This window comes from Schistocerca nitens, chromosome 3, assembly GCF_023898315.1.
Source record: "Schistocerca nitens isolate TAMUIC-IGC-003100 chromosome 3, iqSchNite1.1, whole genome shotgun sequence".
Classification (NCBI taxonomy): Eukaryota; Metazoa; Arthropoda; class Insecta; order Orthoptera; family Acrididae; genus Schistocerca; species Schistocerca nitens.
The window spans coordinates 406,536,885-406,561,321 of record NC_064616.1 but is presented as its reverse complement, the minus strand read 5'-3'; the positions used below and the strand labels follow the sequence as shown (position 1 = coordinate 406,561,321).

At 37.4% G+C, this 24,437-nt stretch overlaps 1 protein-coding gene and 1 non-coding gene across 3 annotated transcripts in view; both read left to right on the top strand.

Annotated features, from left to right (window-relative positions):
- Positions 1-16,622, top strand: part of LOC126248346 (proton myo-inositol cotransporter-like) — a 544,708-nt gene extending 528,086 nt beyond the window's left edge. The window contains exons 11-13 of one of the 2 annotated variants that reach the window (XR_007545464.1): positions 2,634-2,790; positions 3,216-3,318; positions 15,566-16,621. Coding sequence is in view for 1 of the 2 variants with exons in the window: in XM_049949254.1 (XP_049805211.1) it covers positions 2,634-2,790; positions 15,566-15,605 (197 nt within the window). In the remaining variant the exon portion in view is untranslated. Of the gene's footprint in view, positions 1-2,633; positions 2,791-3,215; positions 3,319-15,565 lie in introns of both variants that reach the window. The other variant, XM_049949254.1, reaches the window with a different exon arrangement.
- On the top strand, positions 7,039-7,141 carry LOC126250472 (U6 spliceosomal RNA). Its single transcript, XR_007545703.1, has one exon. It is a non-coding gene; the product is annotated as a U6 spliceosomal RNA (small nuclear RNA).
- Positions 16,623-24,437: the final 7,815 nt, after the last annotated feature.

Here is a 24,437-nt window from a genome sequence, read left to right as displayed (position 1 = left end):
TTAAGACTGTAGAAAGTGACCTTTTTCCAGGTTACAGGGGCAAACATTTGACTGTATATTAATATGAGTGAATTGTGAACTTTCTGTGCTGTTAAGGACATTCATGTCTGATATTACAACTTCCTTCCTGGAATTTCTCATTCCCAGTTGTTCCAAAGGTAAACTGATTTGTCTCCCTGGCCTTATGTAGTTGCAATGATATGAATTAATTTTTAATAATATATAATGAGAATTGTGTTTTGACAACATAGTTATTTACATGGATCGTAAGTGTTAAGTCTCATTTAAATGCTGTGCTGGCGTTGTGTATATGAAAAGAAGCTGTGGCCTTCCACCATATTGTATTGAAGATCAGTAACAATATTTATATGTGTATTTCATATAACTAACTTTCTTATTGATTTTCCAGCATAATTTGATGCTTTTTGTTTGTCACAATTTACATGTAATTTCCTGTCCTTTTTTTTAATATACCGTGTGATCAAAAAGTCAGTATAAATTTGAAAACTTAATAAACCATGGAATAATGTAGATAGAGGGGTAAAAATTGACACACACGCTTGGAATGACATGGGGTTTTATTAGAACAAAAAAAAAAAGACAAAGTATTGATAGACACGTGAAAGATCTCTTGCGCGCGTCATTTGGTGATGATCGTGTGCTCAGCCGCCACTTTCGTCATGCTTGGCCTGCCAGGTCCCCAGACCTCAGTCCATGCGATTATTGGCTTTGGGGTTACCTGAAGTCGCAAGCGTATCATGATTGACCAACATCTCTAGGGATGCTGAAAGACAACATCCGACGCCAATGCCTCACCATAACTCCGGACATGCTTTACAGTGCTGTTCACAACATTATTCCTCAACTACAGCTATTGTTCAGGAATGATGGTGGACATATTGAGCATTTCCTGTAAAGATCATCATCTTTGCTTTGTCTTACTTTGTTATGCTAATTATTGCTATTCTGACCAGATGAAGCGCCATCTGTCGGACATTTTTTGAACACTTGTATTTTTTTGGTTCTAATAAAACCCCATGTCATTCCAAGCATGTGTGTCAATTTGTACCCCTCTATCTACATTATTCCGTGATGTATTCAGTTCTCAAATTTATACTAACTTTTTGATCACCCAGTATTTATGAAGAACCTTTCCCATATACCACTTGCAGTACAATTGATGCTTCATTTTTACTGGTACATATTGCCTGTTTCTGTGTCTAAATATTGAAGACAAGACACTGTAAAAAGTCATCTACAAGGACATGACAGGCATAAAGGAATTACACTTTGCACTGAAAATGATCTTCAAAGTGGAACATCACTACATGCTTATTGGCTGTTGGAGTGTGTTTCAGTGGATCGGATATAATATGTTGCTAACTGACGGATTCCATATTTAAGATACTTACCATTTCAGTTCTTCAAACTTCCTGGCAAACTAAATCCATATGCCAGACTGGGACTCAAACCCAGGACCTTTGTCTTTTGCAAGTAGGTTCTCATCTGCTTGAGCTGTCTGAGCATGACTCGTGACTCATGACTCATGACCTGTGACAATGTGTGCCATGCTTGGATAGCTCAGTCAGTAGAGCAATTACCTATGAAAGGCAAAGGCCGAGGCTCGAGTCCCAGTCCAGCACACATTTTTTTTTTTTTTTTCTGCTGGGAAGTTTAGACTTAGTGCAGACTCCATGCCAGAGTGAAAATTCATTCTGGGGTTCACTCATCATCTGTCAGGTGCTTAAGAGTATATTCCTGTAGTACATACTAGTTGCCTTCACATCTAATCCTTCAGGTATGGGACCTGAGTACACTGTTGCAGGCTAGGAGCATCTGCACTGGCAGTAAACCAAACACACATTTGTCAGGTGCAGTCTCATGGGTAAAAATTTACTGCTGGCTTCTGTTGATGACATGTGGTAGATATTACTTCATAAGCTAAACTTCGTTATCTGTGCTGATGCACTGTTAAGCTCTTTCTCAGGAAATGAATGAGCAGAAAGAAATTGGAAACAACCTTATCTTATGGAAAAAAGTGTAAACTGGTACATTACAATACTTAGAAAGCTAAGGAATTTTTCAGCACAAAGTGCACTCTCCAGTCCAGTGAGAAGATAAAGGAAGGACCACATGTGAATTTCTGGCTGCTGCTTATAACAATATTGTTCAAAATCGACAGGAAGACACTGTACAGTAGGACGCTGCTTTGAAGATTGGTTTAAAGTATAGCACAGTGAAAGTTTATTTTAAGTGATCACATACATTTTAACTGTAATAAAGATCTATCCTTAACAGTTCGAAAATTTGAATAATTTCAGACAAATGATTCCTGGGCTAGAGCAATATAAATAAAATGCTGCAGCGTTACACCAGCTGACCACACAAAAACTACTGCCAGTAGGATAGGTCGGGCAAGAGCCAATAAACTTTTGGCTGAGAGAGAGAGAGAGAGAGAGAGAGAGAGAGAGAGAGAGAGATGCCTTTACTCCCATTATTTGTATTTCACCTGGGGGGCTTTCCAGTATTGTATCATTCTTTTTTTCATAGTATGTGTAATAAGACAGTGATAGTTGTTGAATATAGAAATCTGATTATCCCACACACATAATGTATCATTAACTCATTTCCAGGTACATTTTATCTGTATGCTGGGATAGCTCTCGTGGGATTGGTTATCTTGTTCTTCATACTACCTGAGACCAAAGGAAAATCACTGGAGGAGATGGGACAGCTGTTTTCTGGACCTTGGTGTGCAAGAATGAAGAAAGAAAATGCAAAGAATGTTCAGTACGTACATATCATGGTTGTTCTGAGGGTCAGCATAGTGCTGACATCGATTACTGGTATTATATAACATGCTGCTCTCCCAGCCTGTTGCCTGCTTTAATGGTACTTTGTTTGTGATAGAAGTCAGTGTTTGTGAATAATATGTGCTTGCTTGCTCATGTACTACCCACAGCTTCAATGATAATACAAACTACAACAGGACAGGTCTTTGTGCTTTGGATGCATTTACTAAGCTAATGCAGATTATCAATTATAGAAATGTCCTGATGCTATCCCCATAACTCTTCCTGCTTAAGTAGTTACAACAAAAGAAAACAAAAAGTGGTCGTGTCACAAATGGGTTTACGTTAAGGGTAGTTAGATTTATGTTTTATTTCAACTGTGGTTAACAGTTCCCATTGTTTTATTACCTGTTTCTCATAAAGGATGGAGCAATTTCTTTCTAATGAGGAAAGACAGAATGCAAAATATTGAATGCTGCTGGTCTCTTTTTCGCATGTCAACTGCTGCTGCACCGTGTCATCTGTGGTAAGTCAAGGGCACTGTCCATCACATCTTTAAAATTCAAACTGTAAGTAACGTAAATTTATAGAAGCGAGCTTGTCTTTCAATACAGTATGTTCACTGTGTAACTTCTTTATAACATTTGTTTCACACCTGACTCTCAGTTGAGTCCTTTTTGTTGTTTTTTTGCTTGGGCTAAGCACGTTCCTTGCACTGACCCATCTTTGTCTGGTCCCAGAATATGTTACTTTTTATTATTCATTACCATCGCATTGTGGTAGCTACCCTCAACAAGAATTTATTAGGGAAGATACATGAAATACAAAATGTTGGAGTAATTTTAACTGAACACTGACACAAAAATGAGATAGCCAGTTACTCCAGTCTTACCCGAAATGTTAATGGAGCAAGATACTGACTAATTGTTACACGTAAAAGCAACTGAAATTAGCTTATTTAGAATATGAATACATTCCTTTCCCCAAAATCACCAAATACTTCACAGTATGTTGCTTCATTTCTGTTGATATTCTCTCTGTCACTGGTGAACTGTGCTAACAAACTGGTCATCGCTTGCATCTCCATTGTTATCAATAAGGGAAATAAATATACGTACACTCTCTTTCTCAGCACTATATCCTGTTTTACAGCTCTCATATGGTACAAACTGGTGTCTACTAATAATGTAATATACTCAATTTCTTGCACAACTTTATATACCTTGTTTGTCCTCGTGCACAAGTACTATCTCCTATTGCCAGATGTGACTTATTTCTCTGGGAGTTATTAATGTAGAGCTGATAACTCTTATAGGTTGTTGGATGAAAGAATTTCTGATAGACCGACTGTACTTTGTTCTGTGTGCCAGTGGTGATCACATTTTTTCTGTTTTTAATTATTTCAGTAATTTAATTTTCAAAATATGGATGTACCTAAATGCAGTGTTACTAATAATATTAATGACAGAATTAATTTTGAGGCTAAACTCTGTAGGTAAAGTAAAAGGGAATGTCTTGGTTCAAGTAATGATGAATTCATAAAAATTATTTTAAATCGTATTAGCACTAATGGAGAGCAAAATAATAAAATTGCAGTTTATTAGCTGCTGTTTCAATCATTTAAAAAATACCAAAAGATTATCAGATGCATTTTGGGTGTATTCAGTCTTTCAAAGCAGCATTGTTACCTTTCATGCAACTGCTTGAGGTATGTTTGGTGGAAGTAAAGGCACACACCATATTAAATCACTTACAGACAAGTGCAGGAATAATGTCTGACTGCTAAAATATATTTAAATCCTAATCAGGAATTTAGTACGTCTCTCTTTGCTGCACGGACATAAATAGGAAGATGAGACAAAAACCAGAAAAACTTAGATAAAACCATGGGAAACTCCGTAATTACCAGTTTCATGTTACATCCAGGAACTTACTTCTAATTTGAAAATGAGGGATACAGCTGCTGTCTTGTACTGACCAGTGATTAAATTAAAAACAGAAATTAACAATACATAAATGTAATTACCTGATTTCTTTCAGATAATGTGCAGTGCACAGTATGGGTTCAGATAATGGTAAACTCCGTAAGTAGAATTTTTTTATCTAATAAGATGGCCTACATTTGTGAAAGTTGATGGTCACCACTGTGATGAGCTCAAGGTGCACGCAAGTTTAAAGACGTAAAAGACATACAAAATATATGGAAAGCTGATTGATGTTTTAATATAGCAGGATTTTTAGTATGTCAGTGTACAACACTCAGATTCTAAGGTAATGTAACCACTGTAATACAGACATATGTTGTGAACACAAGGAAAAATGATTTTATAACAACTTTTGATGAGAAGTCTTAGAAAGAAGATAGGAGGGCAATGGATCCAAGAAAGTCAGCTGAAGATAACAGATGCAGAGAACAAAGATAAATTAACTTCTTAAGAGCCACAGTTTTTCACCAGAAATAGAACATACAAAGACCACAGAATTTCAGACAAATTGAGACAATTGTGATTGGAAAGAATGAAACAGTATTGCACAGATTGCAAGAACTGAACGATACAGACTTCAAAGAAAGATAAACTGAATGTGGAATGATGGAAATGGTCCACCATATCCTGTACAGTTAATAATAATAATAATAATAATAATAATAATAATAATAATAATAAAGGGAAATTTGGAACTAAAAACAAAGTTCACATCAAACTCTTTCTCATAAGCAAACTATTAGTTAACTGACTCATTAGTTTTTATTTATTAAGTGTTTTTATTTACAGAACACATTTTATAGTTGAATTAAGTAGTGCATACACTACTGGCCATTAAAATTGCTACACCAAGAAGAAATGCAAACGATAAACGGGTATTCATTAGACAAATATATTATACTAGAACTGACATGTGATTACATTTTCACGCAATTTGGGTGCATAGATCCTGAAAAATCAGCACCCAGAACAACCACCTCTGGTCGTAATAACGGCCTTGATACACCTGGGCATTGAGTCAGAGCTTGGATGGCGTGTACAGGTGTAGCTGCCCATGCAGCCTCAACACTATACCACAGTTCATCAAGAGTAGTGACAGGCGTATTGTGACCAGCCAGTTGCTCGGTGACCATTGACCAGACATTTTGACTTGGTGAGAGATTTGGAGAATGCGCTGGCCAGGGCAGCAGTCAAACATATTCTGTACCCAGAAAGGCCCATACAGGACCTGCTACATGCAGTGGTGGATTAACCTGCTGAAATGTAGGGTTTCGCAGGGATCGAATGAAGGGTAGAGCCATGGGTCATAACACATCTGAAATGTAACGTCCACTGTTCAAAGTGCCGTCAATGCGAACAAGAAGTGACAGAGACGTGTAACCAATGGCACCCCATACCATCATGCCGGGTGATACGCCAGTATGGCGATGACGATTACACACTTCCAGTGTGCGTTCACCGCGATGTCACCAAACACGAATGCAACCATCATGATACTGTAAACAGCACCTGGATTCACCAGAAAAAAATGACATTTTGCCATTCCTGCACCCAGGTTCGTCGTCGAGTACACCATCGCAGGTGCTCCTGTTTGTGATGCACCGTCAAGGGTAACTGCAGCCATGGTCTCCAAGCTGAGAGTCCATACTGCTGCAAACATCGTCGAACTGTTCATGCAGATGGTTGTTGTCTTGCAAACGTCCCCATCTGTTGACTCAGGGATCGAGACGTGGCTGCATGATCCGTTACAGCCCCATGAAGATAAGATGCCTGTCACTCAACTGCTCGTGATACGAGGCTGTTGGGATCCAGCACGGCATTCTGTATTACCCTCCTGAACCCATTTATTCCATATTCTGCTAACAGTCACTGGATCTCGACCAACGCGAGCAGCAATGTCGCGATACAATAAACCACAATCGCGATAGACTACAATCCGACCTTTATGAAAGTCGGAAACATGATGGTATGCATTTCTCTTCCTTACACGAGGCATCACAACAACGTTTCACCAGGCAACGCCAGTCAATTGCTGTTTGTGTATGAGAAATCGGTTGGAAACTTTCCTGATGTCAGCACGTTGTAGGTGTTGCCACCGGTACCAACCTTGTGTGAATGCTCTGAAAAGCTGATCATTTGCATATCACAGCATCTTCTTCCTGTCGATTAAATTTCGCGTCTGTAGCACGTCATCTTCGTGGTGTAGCAATTTTAATGGCCAGTAGTATATATGAACCATTAGAAATTTGTACCCCCCCCCCCTCCCCTCAGCAGGATATATTTTGTGACTGGAACAATACAAAGATGATTAGCTGGATCCGGTGCAAGGATGACATACAAAATAATGAAACATTCCGCATTTTTACCAAGTGCGGTGTCATAGTGGTAAGACACTGGACTCATATTTGGGTGGACAGTAGTTCAACTCTTGGTACAGATGTCCATATTCAGATTTTCTGGTATTTCCCCCAAACTGCTTAAGGCAAGTGCAAGGATGGTACCTTCAAAAGGCTTCAGCTGATTTCCTTTCCCAGTCCAAAGCTGTGTACAATCAGTAATGACCTCATCAGTGATGAGATGTTAAATGCTTATAAGTTCCTTCCTTTCTCTCCCAAAAATATCATGGATTTTTATGAACAGTCACAAGGTTTTGAATGACTGTGTGAATATTTCAATGAAGACTATAGGTATAGACATATTATACTTTGAATGATAGTGTAAAAAAAAAAAAATACCAGGGTGACAGAGAGTAGTAGCACATCATAAATTTATTTAAATAATCAAATCACTCTGTGCATTATAAAAATATTCATAGCTATTCAACCTCCATCTGCACAATCAAATTATGCAGTTGGGTGCAGTTTGATAAATGTGACAACAATATGAATAAGTAATAATCTTATAATTTATGAAGCCTTTTCTCTTGAAAGTTGTCAGATATATTGCCCATTTGCCCATAATTGAGAGACAGATCATTTTTTTAAGAAATGTAAAATTTGTAGTAACAGCCTTCTCCATAACTCAGCAATAGTAATGCAAACTGAGAACCCTTTTCCTCATTCTTAGCTGTTTAAAATACTTCAAAATTCTTGCAAGAATATGAGGATTGCCCATATGAAAAGGTAATTACACACTGGAGAATAAATGGTGAATAACTGGAGACATGTGGAATTTTGTTCATACAATTGTGCATGTTGGGTTGTGGTGCTGCAAGTAAATTGTTTTTATAGTATGTTGGTAGGTGGTGTAAACTGAGGATTCTGAAATGATGAAAAAGTAATCAGTGGTTTTGGGTTATGTCATCAATAGCATTTTCATATGATTGGAATAGTGGCAGCTGTGATCTCGACCAATTATAATAAGCTGTAATGTTATAGAGGAGTTGCACAGTATTTATTCATTTGATAAGATTGTGAATGATTTCATGTGTGCTTCAGTATGTTCTGATTTCTATTTTTGTTAATGGCCTACAAAAAGTACTAATGTTTTATAGTAAATATTGTCCTGAAAATATCTGTTTTGGTGTTGGATGTCATAGTCCTAAAATATTGGTGGTTGTTTTTGTCATAGTTAGCTGGCACACCAAATGCTTTCACTTTTCTGGAGGAGAAATAATGTTGCCTGTTGTATGTGCAGCATGTTATCCTTGACTTTAATTTGAAAATATTATTCCAATTACCATTGTTGAGTAATAATGAAGCCACTATAAAATGATCAGAAATGAATCATAATAACAGATGCTCACTGACTGGATTTTGACTTTTCAGAACAAGGAATATGAGCAGGCACTGGAATTCAGGAATTCAAAATCTTATAAATACTTCACATTTTTCATTATTGTCTAATAATTTTTGGTTGCACACAAATCATTTAATATTAAGAGTCAATAAGTATGCCCACTCAGTTGTCTTCTCCATCTTTTTGTGAATATGTCCCAAATTTAGACAATGTATTTTGAAAAACTTGTTATCTGACAAGGTAGTTACATTTAAATTTGTATAATCCAAATATTATGCAATTCATGCTATCATTTATCATTTGTGTTACCTCATTTCTTACAGTGAACAGAGTTAGACAAATAGAAAGAATATTTGAAGTAGAATTTAAAGAATATTCACACCACTTGAGTGACGTAGAAGTGAGTGAAGTAGAAGTGAGCATTTCATCATACAAAACATGACCTGTATTTTTAGCTGTAAGGTTACTTTTTTTTTTATAATTGTCTGAGTTGATACTTCAGAAGTAAAGGAACATGCAAGATGCTACAGCAATAATTTTGAGGGATATACAGGGTGATTCAAAAAGAATACCACAACTTTAGGAATTTAAAACTCTGCAATGACAAAAGGCAGAGCTAAGCACTATCTGTCAGCGAATTAAGGGAGCTATAAAGTTTCATTTAGTTGTACATTTGTTCGCTTGAGGTGCTGTTGACTAGGCGTCAGCGTCAGTTGATGCTAAGATGGCGACCGCTCAACAGAAAGCTTTTTGTGTTATTGAGTACGGCAGAAGTGAATCGACGACAGTTGTTCAGCGTGCATTTCGAACGAAGTATGGTGTTAAACCTGTATATGGGGCACTGAGAATCCGTGGGAAACAACTCAGTATGAATGTGACTCGCCTAAGGTGAATGTTTTCTGTGCCATTTCAGCCAAGAAAGTTTTTGGTCCCTTTTTCTTCGAAGGTGCTACTGTAACTGGAGTACAGTATCTGGAGATGTTAGAGAATTGGCTGTTCCCTCAGCTCGAACAAGAAGCACAACAATTCATATTTCAGCAGGATGGAGCGCCACCACATTGACACTTATCTGTCCGTAACTACCTGAACGTCAACTACCCGAGGCGATGGATCGGCCGCCAGGCAGCCCGTGACAGAGCACTTCATCACTGGCCTCCAAGAAGCCCTGATCTTACCCCCTGCGATTTTTTCTTATAGGGGTATGTTAAGGATATGGTGTTTCGGCCACCTCTCCCAGCCACCGTTGATGATTTGAAACGAGAAATAACAGCAGCTATCCAAACTGTTATGCCTGATATGCTACAGAGAGCGTGGAACGAGTTGGAGTATCGGGTTGATATTGCTCGAGTGTCTGGAGGGGGCCATATTGAACATCTCTGAACTTGTTTTTGAGTGAAAAAAAACCTTTTCAAATACTCTTTGTAATGATGTATAACAGAAGGTTATATTATGTTTCTTTCATTAAATACACATTTTTAAAGTTGTGGTATTCTTTTTGAATCACCCTGTATAATGAGAGGTAGAGAAAGGCAACACAGAGTAATGGCAATGGAGTTCTCCCTCCACTCCAACCCCCTCCCCCCTCGGAGGGGGGGGGGTGAGGTTCTGTAGAGATTGACACTATCATTAATTTTCTCTGCCCTCCCTCACCCTGTATTCTTACTGAGTTCTTCTTTATTTTATTTTCCAAACTTTTCTAAATGGGCACATATTATGAATTTTCTCGTTTCTTTTTGTAAATTTCGAATGGTTGTAAAATTACAGAAGCCAGAAGCCACTATTTGTTTTACACTGTTTTATATTATTTTATAATTAAACCAACTAGGTTTCTTAAATAAAATACGTAATTATTGATTGGAGTTCCTAGAAATTAAAACATATGGTATATTTACTGTTAAGAGTTTGTAATTATAACTAAACTCACCCCACATAACAATTTCTATGCAGAAAATGGGTGAGTGTATTAGCAGGAACACAATTAAAATATTGCCTAGGAATTGGAGAAAAGGTTAGCCCTACAATAAAAGAATATGGTGACTGACATGCCCAAGAAATAGATTGACTTGAAATGTATTATAGAGAAGTTGTTGAAACAGATTAACTTTGTGCTGTGGAAATTAATCTTGCTTTGAGATAGATTTATGGAGTGCATCTCTGTCTTCTATGGGGCAGGTGTTGCATAGTGGCGAAGTATGTCACAATAATATAAACTACACACACTGCATCTCCTTGGACATTAAGTACCAATGACTTCAAAGAACAGTGGAGCAATGATGAAACTAACTTTGAAGTTACACCTCTGTATGCCAAGGAACTTCATGCATATCTATCAAGAGTAATGACCCCATACTCATCGAATCTGTGTGTTCCCTGCTGACTGCACCCATGGGAGAAAATGTGCTATGCCACTCTATATGATGCTCAATGACTGAGTACCACTATCTTACTTCATAGTACGGAAACAAGGAGCAAAGTTAAAATGCCTTTTCTTCTCCTGTTGTCAAATGTCTCTCAGTATGAACCTTGAATAGATACATTGTTTGAATTTTTTGAGGCACCTTCCAAAAGGTGGATGATTGGATGTTCAAATGGTGACACAGCTTGCACACTGCTTGACATTAGGTGGTGGTTGCCTCACCAATAGTAATTATGTCAGCTATCTGTGTAGGAGTGATCCCAAACCTCTTACCAAAGCAAGACTCTGTTCATAGAGCAGTATGCAAAGAGGATCCTCTTGTAATTCTTTCAACCAAAGAAATTTTCAAAGTGCATCCACAGTGCTCTTATCACCATAAACGAGTTGCCTGCACATTTTTTTCAAAGTGTGTATTTACACTGACTGTAATGTTTCTGGTTGATGAAGCTACCAATACATGTAAATAATGGCTCTATGTGATAAAGTTTCATGCTAATGAAAGCAGCGTCCTATAATTTAGATGTTGTTCATTCAGGTACGGATACAAGTAACTGTATTATGAAGAAGACTATCCAACAGCAAATTGATTTTGAATCTCTCGACCGAGCGAGGTGGCGCAGTGGTTAGCACACTGGACTCGCATTCGGGAGGACGACGGTTCAATCCCATCTCCGGCCATCCTGATTTAGGTTTTCCGTGATTTCCCTAAATTGCTTCAGGCAAATGCCGGGATGGTTCCTTTGAAAGGGCACGGCCAATTTCCTTCCCCATCCTTCCCTCACCCGAGCTTGCGCTCCGTCTCTAATGACCTTGTTGTCAATGGGACGTTAAACACTAATCTCCTCCTCCTCCTTGAATCTCTCATATAATTACTGACAAAATTAAAATTTTTGTCATAATCTACTAATCTTACATTAAATGTTAATCACAGCAAGACAAGTTTTACAATTAGAAACTGTTTCTTGAGGTAGTGTAACTGATGATGTGCAAATACCCAGACTTCATTCATACAGTATTTGACAGCAAGAGCACTTAGCAACATCCAACAAATTTTAAGCCTAATTTCAGTACCCATCCGTGACCCCAATGTGCTCCCCATGTTAATGTTGTTCATGATACAGGTTACTCTACTTTATAGTTTTGAAACTAGACAACTGGCACTGATGATAGTTTTATGCAAGAATTCGCCTGCAAAGGGCTGAACAAAATAGTATAAAAACATTGATATAAGCACCTTATTCCCAGAGATTATTTTCTAACATCCTTGGAAGTGTCCAGTGATTGTTGTAATGGTTTGATCAACAATCATGTTAGAGCTTGTAGACTTCCAACAATGGCAAATTATTTGTGTCCTCGTAGTGGTAGTATCGGAGACAACAGTTGCAAATGTGCTAAAAGTATCCAAAGCTACTACATATGGTATTAGGACATTGTGCCTAGTTCATAGGAAAACTTTGTTTGTTAAACATAAGAATGAAGGAAAAACTATGCTCACTAAAGATAGGATGACATTGAAGTGGATTGTTAAAATGTAATAAGCAGACTGATGCCACAAAAGTGACTGCTGAGCTTAGTATGCAAAAGAGCTGCATAAATGAAAAATTTGTGGTGGTGTTGATTTTGCCAAAACTGTTGTAAATTGGGTGACTACAAAGATGCTGCTGCTGTAGTGCAAAGATCACAAATCCTGAACTGTTATTCAATGGAAATGTTTAATGCAGCTTTGTTAAGACTTGTCTTCTTCCAACTACATAGCTTCAGCAAGGCTCTTTAGTGGTTTGGAGGGTTATATTAATGTTTCCAAACAGTACCATGGTCACAATGAATTAAAAGGCTTTTCTGGTAATATCTATGAAACTATTCTAGGTGATAATGTTGATGCAGTTGTGTAGACACTGTTTCAAACATGGAACTGAATTTTGAACATGATGCTCTACATATGTTTCATGAGCACGAGGATGGAATAATGTCTTCTTTGGCACCGAAATTAACAAATATGAATCTTTTCAAACTATTATGGTCTGTGTTGGAAAAACAATGCCTTGCTGCCATTCTCCATTACTTTCAAAGAATTGAAATAGTTGTTTTATCACAATGAATGCTATAAAATCTCATTGACTTCCTTCCAAGGCTAGTTGTACTATCCTTTGTTTGTATATGTAACAGCATATCTGTTATAGGATTACTGCAAAGCATATAAGAACATTATTGAACTCATGTCTGTTTTATGAAATGGAAAACACAAATGTATACGATATTTGCAGAATAATTGGTATTTTGAGAAACTGTGCTAGGTATGTTTCTGGATGGGAGACTCATAAAATTAAATTGCTAGTAGAATGCTATTTTCAATTTTAGGAGGTTATATTTAAGACATTTTGCCTGTGAGTAACATTAGTTTTTTGAATTAAAAAGAAACAATATTGGTCAAAATTTTTACTCTTTCATTTGTGTGATTTCATATTTGAGCGAAACAGTGAGAGCAAGAAATTTATATTAATAACAAATTCTGAAAATATTCTTGAAAAATTGTTTTTCATATCTGTTTCTTAAAGCATTCTTTTATTTCTTTAGGCAGCTTTGTAAATCTCCCTGCCTTGCTTTCTTCTCCTTATGCACTTAAAGGTATTTTGAATATACTCAATTAGTTTCTTACAAATTTGAAGTCTTCATAAGAAATAATTATTCTTGATGATGATATCATTTTATTCTCTTCAGTGGTAAAGGTCCCCATTTCATTGTCAGAATTCTTTGGAAATTCATGTCTTGCTCATAGCTTGTGATACTGTTTTCATTACTGACTGTAATCAGTTTCAAATTCTGGATAGAAATATTACCCATTGCCAGTTCAGTACCAACAAATGGCACAATGAATGTGAGTTTATGAAATTAGTTTAGCTGCACGATAATGAGGGAATGATTGGCTGTGGTCTTACGAGAGGGCCAATTCTGGTAATCACGTGAAGAGATTTAGGTAAACCAAAGAAGATAGAAAACCAGAATGGGAAGACTCAGATTAGAAACATGTGTTTCTTGGTTAACCACTGCACCAACTTTGTTGGTCAGAATATTTTTAAAACAATTGTGTAATCCACATCAGGAATTTGCAGTCATATCAAAAACGTAAAAGGAATATATTGTAGTTCTGACAAAATAGATTAAAGATCATATTTTTATGTGAAGATAACAAAACTACCAAATATATTGTGCAGCTACTAATGACTGTTTTGATCAGATACTAATATATAGCATTAAACACCACTCTGCATTTGACTGGCATTTTGACATTTCAGCAGTTTTAAGCTCTGTGTTAAAGATTTCCTATATCTTTACAACTGAGCACTCACCATGTATTACTCATTAAAAAACAACAAAGAAGTAAATATCAAAGAAGTTGTTACTAACGTAAAAACTGTCAAGTAAATATATGAATACACACACTTACACTGCTGAAGCATGAAATATTATTTTCTTAGTCTGTAACATTAGATTAAGGAATTGATCGGCTGTGTAAGTAATAAATACAGGTAATAAGTGGACTAATAACAGTTCTTGGAGATGACTCATAATCAATTTGAATAGTTTAAGATGTTTTATAGATACATAAAGGAGAAGTAAAAAAAAGGTAATTTTGAAATATTTGTAGTGAAAGGATCTAGGTTTGAATAACAGTAACTACACAATACACATCAAATTTTTAGCTACAAAACATATGCTTAAATTGCTATGAACAAAACTAGTAGTAAGCATATGTAAGGCAATTAGTCATTATCAGGTGGTTTATTTTGTATGTGGCAGTGTTTGCTACTGTGCAAAATACTGAGTTGTATGAGATTCAAAGTAAAAGTAAATTGTGAAACAGTTGCTCAAACTGAAGAATTCCACTAGCACAATATAATACAGCTTCCAGTGCTTCATATGATGGGCCTGAAACAGAGGAAACAGTATTTGTTAGCAGAAGTTTAGGGTTACAGAATAAAGTGGATTCCTGAACATGTTAATTTATGAGCTAAGTCAAAATTGATCTCCAGTCAGCAATGTTTATACAGTCAGCTCTGAGTATTTTAAACTTTCATGTTTTGGTTGATTTTGTGGTAGAAAAGGTAACAATTTCTAAATTCAAAGTTAATATACTGAACTAGTTTTACTGAAGGGCAGAAGTAAATCTGTAGCCCCACGAGCAGGGATTACAATCTACCTTTAGTTAAATTTTTACTGTGTAGTTCAATGTATTGTTTGTTTCCTGCATGATTGTTGTTGTTCTGTGGCGCATGGTTTGATTATAACATGTCAAGATATGATGATATACTATAAACTGTTTTTCACTCCAGACATGTTCTGGCTAAATTATTTATGCCTAAATTTTTTTAAGCAAACTTATCTGTCTAGTACAGTATATTAAGTTTGTTTTCAGCTATTTACAGTGACATATCTGTGCAGCAAAATGACCGTTGTCAATTTTCAAAACACTTGGCACAAGAGGTAGTAAAAACCCAAAACTGTACTTCATATTTGTGAATACTGAATTAATGAAAATGCATTAGTTATAAAACTGGTGTAAAACATATTAGTATCAAGTGTTTTGAACATAAATTAACTGTTAATTAATCCATATTTCCTGTTTTGTATTGCAGAAATTCAAAAATTACAGAAAATGCAAGCAGCAAATTGTGATGCTTCTTTCGCAGTAGTGGAAATGAACGCAGCTGGAATTTAGCATTGTTGAGTATTCTTGAGAGGTATTGTGTGTACCAGTTGTGAAATATTTTGGTTATAACCAAGGTGTTATAAGGACTTCTTGGTGAGAATGCCAAAGAAAATAGCATTTCTTATTGTTCATTCATTCATTACTCCGTGGGCAGAAAACTGTATATGAGTACAGTGTTTTAGTAATGTGTATTTATGTTGAGTTAGTGTCGGTATGTTACATGCACTTTTCTGAAGAGAACTGAATGTGGAGATTGTGACCTGCATTGTAATAGAGTGGAAAAAAGATTTTTAATGACAGATATTTTTATATAGTTATTTATATTTGAATTATAAATTGCAGAAACAAGTTCCATGTACTGATAGCTGTTTCCCTAGCTTGAGAGTGATTGTTGTTGAAGTTACTGATTAAAAGGAAGTGTATTTACTGTTGTACCTTTATCTAAAATGGAATAAAATGACTGATTTAAGCATTTCTCATTTTTAATGAAGTTTGAGGACTGTGAAATTATCTAATTATTTATTCTGAGTAATGAAAGTATGTGCAAAACATTTGCTGCTGGTAATTACTTAATCATTTGCGAAGTGAAGTGGAGTAAATAGAATTTTTTGATTATATAACTTATCACTATAAAATTCAGTGTGTAAAATTATAACATAAAACACATCATTTCCCTACTAGGATAAGGAATTATTTATGTATTACCAACTTCAGATATGTGATTATTAAATAGCACTTACTTGTTGATATCCTGAACAAAGTAAATGCACACTTTGTTTTAGCACTACTATGTTACTCAGATAATGGTGCTTTTTCACTGTTCCTTACAGTTTAATGTTTCCCCTCACTGCATTTAATGACAAAATATGTACATTTCACAATTTGTGGCATTGATGTACTTACAGGAAAAGAATAAATTTATATAAAATTTGTCATTTACAATGTTTTCCTAGTATCACAAGATAGCAGCAGATCTGTCGTGTCTGTTAAAATATTTATGACAAAAGCAATTGTGTAATTATTTGAGAGAAATAAATGCAGTGATATCCATTAATATCAGTCACTTGCTGATGAAAAAATACCTTTTCCCTGGAATCAGAATGTCGTAATTAAACTTGCAGTTTTTGTGACAGTGGTTTATCAACAATATGATGTACCAACTGATAAGTGCAAATACAGTGAAACAACTGAACATTGTTACCTGTTAAATTGCTTGCAAAACACCACAATTGTGGTGTAAAATTAAGTTTGTTTATTACGTATGAGGTTGGTTTGTATTCAGGTATGTATTTAAAAAATTGAATAAGACAATGTAGTGCTTCGTGATTTTTAATGTAGTACATGCGGTCCATGTGTTTACTTGTTTACAGACACAATATTTCAAATTATCATGCTACTAGTCACTTGTCAATGTGCTACTTTACTTCTGAACAGGTTACTCTGCTGTCAAAGACTTAAAAGCACTTAAAACTGCAACAAATTTTACTAGCTATGAACCAATTTTGCACCATTTAAGAGTGGAACTGCAATTTTCAACCTACTCTCTATGGCCAAAAATCTCCAGACACCCATGAATGTGCTGGATGTCAGACATTTCATGTTGCAATGAATGAAAAAGATGTTTAGTAAGGCTTGGCTGTAGTGTGCCCAATATGTTCAGGCACCTGAATAAAAATATCTTTCCAGGTTCAATTTCTGTGGGCTTATTGTGAAGTTGTAAAAGTGAAGCAAGCATTAAATGCAATTATTATTAGAAATTTACTGCTGGAGATGACAATGATTTGTGGGGACCACCGACTCAAAAACCTATAGTGCAAAATGGTCATCAGAAACCCTCGGCAGCTAGTTCAAACAATTTGTCGTGAGTCATGAGTAGAGAGAGATCATTGAGAGGCAAATCCATCAAGTGGTGACAGGACTTGATTTTCATGATCACACTTCTGCCTAGAAAAATTGTACACTGACATTTTAAGTTGTATAGCAGTGCTCTCATTATTCTGTGGAGCAGAGGAGAGTTTTATGGTATGATAGTCATAGTACTTAGCTTAGAATGTGAGGACTTGGCAGATGCTAACAGTATTTACTGGAGTGTATTTTCAGAACAGTGATATTTGTTAGAATTGTCGTGATAGTCTAGAGCAATTTTCCTGCTTTTTAACCTGAACAGTAGTTGAGAGGAAAATGAATAAATGTGATAATGCAAATAGTTGCGAGAAAAATATGCTTCCCACATAATGGCTCAGTTAAGAGTAGTATGTCTACATCTACTTGTTTACTGTGCTATTCAAAATTAAGAATTAGTTTAAAAGCACAGATACTCTACTCTTGAATAAAATGTGGAAAAAATGAACATCTAAATCTTTCTGTGCTAGCTCTGATTTTATGACAATGGTCATTTCTCCCTGTATTGATTGGGATTCAACAAAATGTTTTGAAATTTGGAGAAAATGTTGGTGACTGAAATTTTGTGAAAAGTTCTTGTCAATGAAATGCGCCTTTGTTTAGATGATTGTCAACCCACCTCTCTTATCAGATATGATGCTCTCTCCCTCTCATTTTGCAATAATAAGAAATTAACTGCCAATAAATTGAGGTCTTTTGTTCCACTTCCCTACAACATTTACCATGTGATGGTTCCAGTTTAAATTGTTTATGATTGCATATCCTCAGGTATTTAGTTGAACTGATAGCCTTTAAATTTATACAGTTTATCATGTGACTGAAATTTTACAGAATCTCTTTGGTAATCTTGTGTAGGAACCCACATGTTTTATTGTCCATGGTCAATTGCCACTTTTCATTCTGTGCACATATATTTTCTAAATCAGTTTGATATTCTGGTGTGTTTACTAGTCAGTAAACAACAGAAACTTCTGCAAATAATATGAGAGGGCTGCTCAGATTGGGTTGTTCCCTGAATCATTTACATAAATTAAGAACAGTGGAGGGTCTATAATAATTCCTTTGGGTAGCCCAGACATAACTTTGGTTTCACTAGATGATATCCTTTTGATTGCTGCAGACTGTGACCATTCTGCCTGGAAATCGCAAATATAGCCAAGCTGGCTCAATGAGATGGTACTCTGTAGGCAAAGATGAAATGGTGGCAAGATTTTGTTTGAGTAATGCAGCAGTAATCTTTTACTTGAATACCACTGAAGGTCAATGTTTGTGTTTATGCATTAATCTGTTTAATCAGTAAAAAATTCCAAGGTAACACAACAAACAAATCAGTCCTTAAAAAGTATAGAACTTTCAAGAGGGCACAGCACATGATTTATTCAGCACTTGATAACTGCACCGTCTGCATCCTGTGGAGGAGCGAGTTTGGGCTGGGCAGTAAATAATTTTCTTGATTGGCGACTCCATAGTGTCCTGTGCACTAAGACCAGATAATGGGTATACTTGAAAGGAGAGACAGCATTGGTCGTATATTTTTGTTTATTATCGCAAAATCGATTTTCGGTCACTTAGTGACCATCTTCAGTGCTGTAATATATAACTTAAATTAGTAAGCACTGGTGTCAATAAGCTTATGGCGATCACATAGACTCTATGTCTCTATGCCCAATCTATGTGATCGCCGTAAGCTTATTGACACCAGTGCTTACTAATTTAAGTTATATATTACAGCACTGAAGATGGTCACTAGGTGACCGAAAATCGATTTTGCGATAATAAACAAAAATATACGACCAATGCTGTCTCTCCTTTCAAATAATTTTCTACCATCTTTGTCTAGACAGTTATGATGACGATCTGGAAGCACCTCGAGTTCCTGCCACAGAGAAGCTAGTTTTCTCACATTATCACTTTTATCTCTGTTCTGGCATAACCACAAGCGCCAGAATGAAGATGAAGAACACAAGAGAAGAGAAGGCGGTGGGACGATGTCGTCCAATAGCACGCTGACCAGTATGTCACCATGATAGGAGCTGCATCTAGCCAAAGTGAATATAAGCGCCGCTCCTGCTAGCCTCGGCTGGACATTAGTGGACAGTATTTGCAGAGTATTAGTGCAGCCTAGCAGAGAGTGCTACGATAGCAGTTATTAGTGATCCACAAACTGTGTGTCAAACTTGCGCGAACAACATAAGTAGCATTCTGAGAATGCGGCATCCCTTAGGCACCCTGTATGAGATGAGTGGGCAAGACCGCACAGTCTCTGCCATGTGCTTTCCGATAATATTGAAATTTGGGGCCAGAGGAAATCGGTCAAGAGAAGCATTCTTGTTCAGCCATGGAAACCACATTTACACCATTATTGACTTGTACTGAAGACTAATCCTACTATAAATGTGTTACTTCTCACAAATAGGAGTTGTCACACGGTGGGATCATAACACTAGCATTCCACCCCTTTTCAGTCAGATATACAAACCAGTGTGATATTACTGACATATTTGGTGTTCGAAGATACATCATAATGTATACCTGTACTGGACCATCATTTCCCGAGGAAAATAATCAGAAAATATTATGTTTCACCACTTATAATTGCCAGCATCTCCAGAAATTTGTTCAGCTGATGTTCACCTCAATTTTTCCTCCTTTCGTGCCTGTGCATTTGGATTGTAACATGGCCTGCCACCAAATTAAACTGACTGCCTCAGGATATAAAGCAATGGACTTCAGTAGCGCAGAATATTTTTTAGACAGATGCTGCTGTCGTGTGTAGATCATTAGTCTGACCCAGTGTTGTAAAATGTTATGTCCTGGCTACCATATTTACAACATTCTTCTAGCCACTAATTCATAATGCCCTTAGGAACACCTTATCGTGTTCTGCCTATGATATGATCACACTACTGTCATATACAGGGGCAACATTTGGGTCTAGCCTGTTACCCTGTTGTTATGGGGCATGGTCCATCAGTGAAGTGACTAGTCTCAAAGGGGAGGATAGAATTATCTGACTGTGCATATAATAGAACTGGTAATGAACTTACAGAAATAATTCATGACAACACAGTATTTGTCTACACAGCAAATTACTGCCACATCTTACAACAATACCCAATGTGACACTACAAGAAAACCACTCCAAAATGACAGTAAGGTTCAGATGAACTACCCATCGAAAAAGTTAAGCATTTACGCCATATAGCCTCTGTTCCTATACACCTCCTTTGCCAGTAAGGTATTAAAACTTAGGTAGAATGTCTCCTCTTTCCATTTTTGACAGTTGGTGTATGGTATACATGTGTAATGTGCACTGAAATAATCACCATAGGTTTCTCTGTCATTTACCTTGCTATTTGTAGATAGAAGTATGTTACATAAGGAGCAAATGTTGGTAACAGTAGATTCTTTCAAAAGTTAGAAATGATTCAGCCAATCAGGACGTTAGGGTAACATGTCATTGTCATGATGTGAGACATATGGCAAGGGGGAAAAACAGATATTCCATTCACATTTCATTAGTTACTTTACAGATTATCAGGTGTCTTACCACACTAAAAGTGGACCATTGCATTCACCACAAAAAGAGACAAGTCATGAAAGTGTGTTGATACAACGAGTGTGCTACCTACAAAGAATATTTTTCTTGGGAGAAATGGAGGTGGTGGAAGAATCAGCATAAGAAAGAATGTTCAAATCAGAAAGGTACTTGGTTTCCAGGCACGATTTTTGAAACGTGTATATACAGATTTATAAGTATAACTGTGATCTTATTTAATGTGACTGATTTTGGAAATAAATACACTGTGATTTGGATGAACCTAGAAAAAAGTGTACTGTAGAATCTGGCTCTGTGAACCGAGCCTTGCTTATCTACAAATTAAACAATGGAAACTCCAGGTAGGAATATCAACAATGAGCATTACAAATTAGAAGATAAATATGGGATTAAAAACAGTGCTCTGAAATGGTTCACAATGTACTTGAACAACAGTAAACAAAGGGTAACTATCACTTCAAATACACTGAATTATTATTCTACATGGAGTACAGTATCACAAAGTGTGCCTCAAAATTTCCATTTTGGAGCCAATCCTGTTACTATTCTAAGTAAATGACTAACTCGTAAATATAAATTCCGCATCAGTTCTGAAAATTCTGAGCTCCATCATGAGAGCACTGCATACCCTAGACAACTGGTTCCAATTAAATGGGTTGAAACTGAACATTGCTGAAACTCATATGGTACATTTCAAAACCAAACATTCAGAGTGCATGGAAATTAAAACACAACATTATCAATGAACTTACGGAAGAAGTTGCCATGATCAAATTCGTGGGACTAAATGTGGACAAAGACTTAAGCTGGATACACATATTGAGTTGCTGTTAAATGAACCAAGCAGTTTTTGATTTGGAATCAAAACACTAACAAGAGTTATTTTTAATACTGAATCTTCAGAAGAAAATTATCAAATAAATGTGTACTGTACAACAAGCAGAATCTTGTCACCCATTATTTTGGAAACTGCACATCCTAACTGTTCTCTCCCTATACAAATAATCCTCCTACATAGCAGAAAAAAGTATTTGAAGAAAACCGTTTTAACAACACATACAACATGAGAAATAAAATATTATGCTATCCACACACCAATTGAAATTATTTGTATGGACTCCGCAGTATATCCAGATGACAATATATAACAAGTTAAAGGGCAAAAACATATTTAATATGAGTCTAAAATATATTCTTTTATTTTATGTATTTTATATATAACAAAATTGTATTATTATTATTATTATTATTATTATTATTATGTTGTTTGTTAACACCAGCTGTTCTACGTTTATGATGAAATTTTACCACAGTTTTAAGTCTCTGCTGTACCTGAATCAAATGATTTAAATTATTCATGTTACGAGACTAATAAATCACAATTCACTGAAATGTGTTTTAGAGATCACAGAAAGTTTGGCAGGAAATAGATGATAGCATAAACATACTTTTGTATTTGACAAAGAGGAAATTGTAAATCGGGGATGGGTATTTGCAGGGTGTGTATGGTTATGATAAAAAAGCACTTTTTGTGTTGTAGCACATAGAAACAAAGTAATACTAATAGAACAGGGAAAAAGAATGGGGTCAAAGGATGATTTCACTACGATTGTGTCGGTTTGTATAGGTACAAAAGATTCAAAAACTCCACCATGAACCACAAATAACTTTCAAGGAAGTCAATAGTCACGCAAATAGAAAAACAATACAGAAAACGAGGCCTGGAATTAAAAGATATTTTTATGAGACCAGAAAAAAATTCAGTTGTAATTTATTTGAATATGTGTGGGGCAAACAACAGATTAGCAAAATACACTCCTGGAAATTGAAATAAGAACACCGTGAATCCATTGTCCCAGGAAGGGGAAACTTTATTGACACATTCCTGGGGTCAGATACATCACATGATCACACTGACAGAACCACAGGCACATAGACACAGGCAACAGAGCATGCACAATGTCGGCACTAGTACAGTGTATATCCACCTTTCGCAGCAATGCAGGCTGCTATTCTCCCATGGAGACGATCGTAGAGATGCTGGATGTAGTCCTGTGGAACGGCTTGCCATGCCATTTCCACCTGGCGCCTCAGTTGGACCAGCGTTCGTGCTGGACGTGCAGACCGCGTGAGACGACGCTTCATCCAGTCCCAAACATGCTCAGTGGGGGACAGATCCGGAGATCTTGCTGGCCAGGTTAGTTGACTTACACCTTCTAGAGCACGTTGGGTGGCACGGGATACATGCGGACGTGCATTGTCCTGTTGGAACAGCAGGTTCCCTTGCCGGTCTAGGAATGGTAGAACGATGGGTTCGATGACGGTTTGGATGTACCGTGCACTATTCAGTGTCCCCTCGACGATCACCAGTGGTGTACGGCCAGTGTAGGAGATCGCTCCCCACACCATGATGCCGGGTGTTGGCCCTGTGTGCCTCGGTCGTATGCAGTCCTGATTGTGGCGCTCACCTGCACGGCGCCAAACACGCATACGACCATCATTGGCACCAAGGCAGAAGCGACTCTCATCGCTGAAGACGACACGTCTCCATTCGTCCCTCCATTCACGCCTGTCGCGACACCACTGGAGGCGGGCTGGACGATGTTGGGGCGTGAGTGGAAGACGGCCTAACGGTGTGCGGGACCGTAGCCCAGCTTCATGGAGACGGTTGCGAATGGTCCTCGCCGATACCCCAGGAGCAACAGTGTCCCTAATTTGCTGGGAAGTGGCGGTGCGGTCCCCTACGGCACTGCGTAGGATCCTACGGTCTTGGCGTGCATCCGTGCGTCGCTGCGGTCCGGTCCCAGGTCGACGGGCACGTGCACCTTCCGCCGACCACTGGCGACAACATCGATGTACTGTGGAGATCTCACGCCCCACGTGTTGAGCAATTCGGCGGTACGTCCACCCGGCCTCCCGCATGCCCACTATACGCCCTCGCTCAAAGTCCGTCAACTGCACATACGGTTCACGTCCACGCTGTCGCGGCATGCTACCAGTGTTAAAGACTGCGATGGAGCTCCGTATGCCACAGCAAACTGGCTGACACTGACGGCGGCGGTGCACAAATGCTGCGCACCTAGCGCCATTCGACGGCCAACACCGCGGTTCCTGGTGTGTCCGCTGTACCGTGCGTGTGATCATTGCTTGTACAGCCCTCTCGCAGTGTCCGGAGCAAGTATGGTGGGTCTGACACACCGGTGTCAATGTGTTCTGTTTTCCATTTCCAGGAGTGTACTTATGTGTACTACAGTAAGATTGTGCCTGCAAATTATAGCATTTAGAGTTGCCATCATACAGATGAGGTGCACTATTCGTAAAATACGTAAATGTTTTT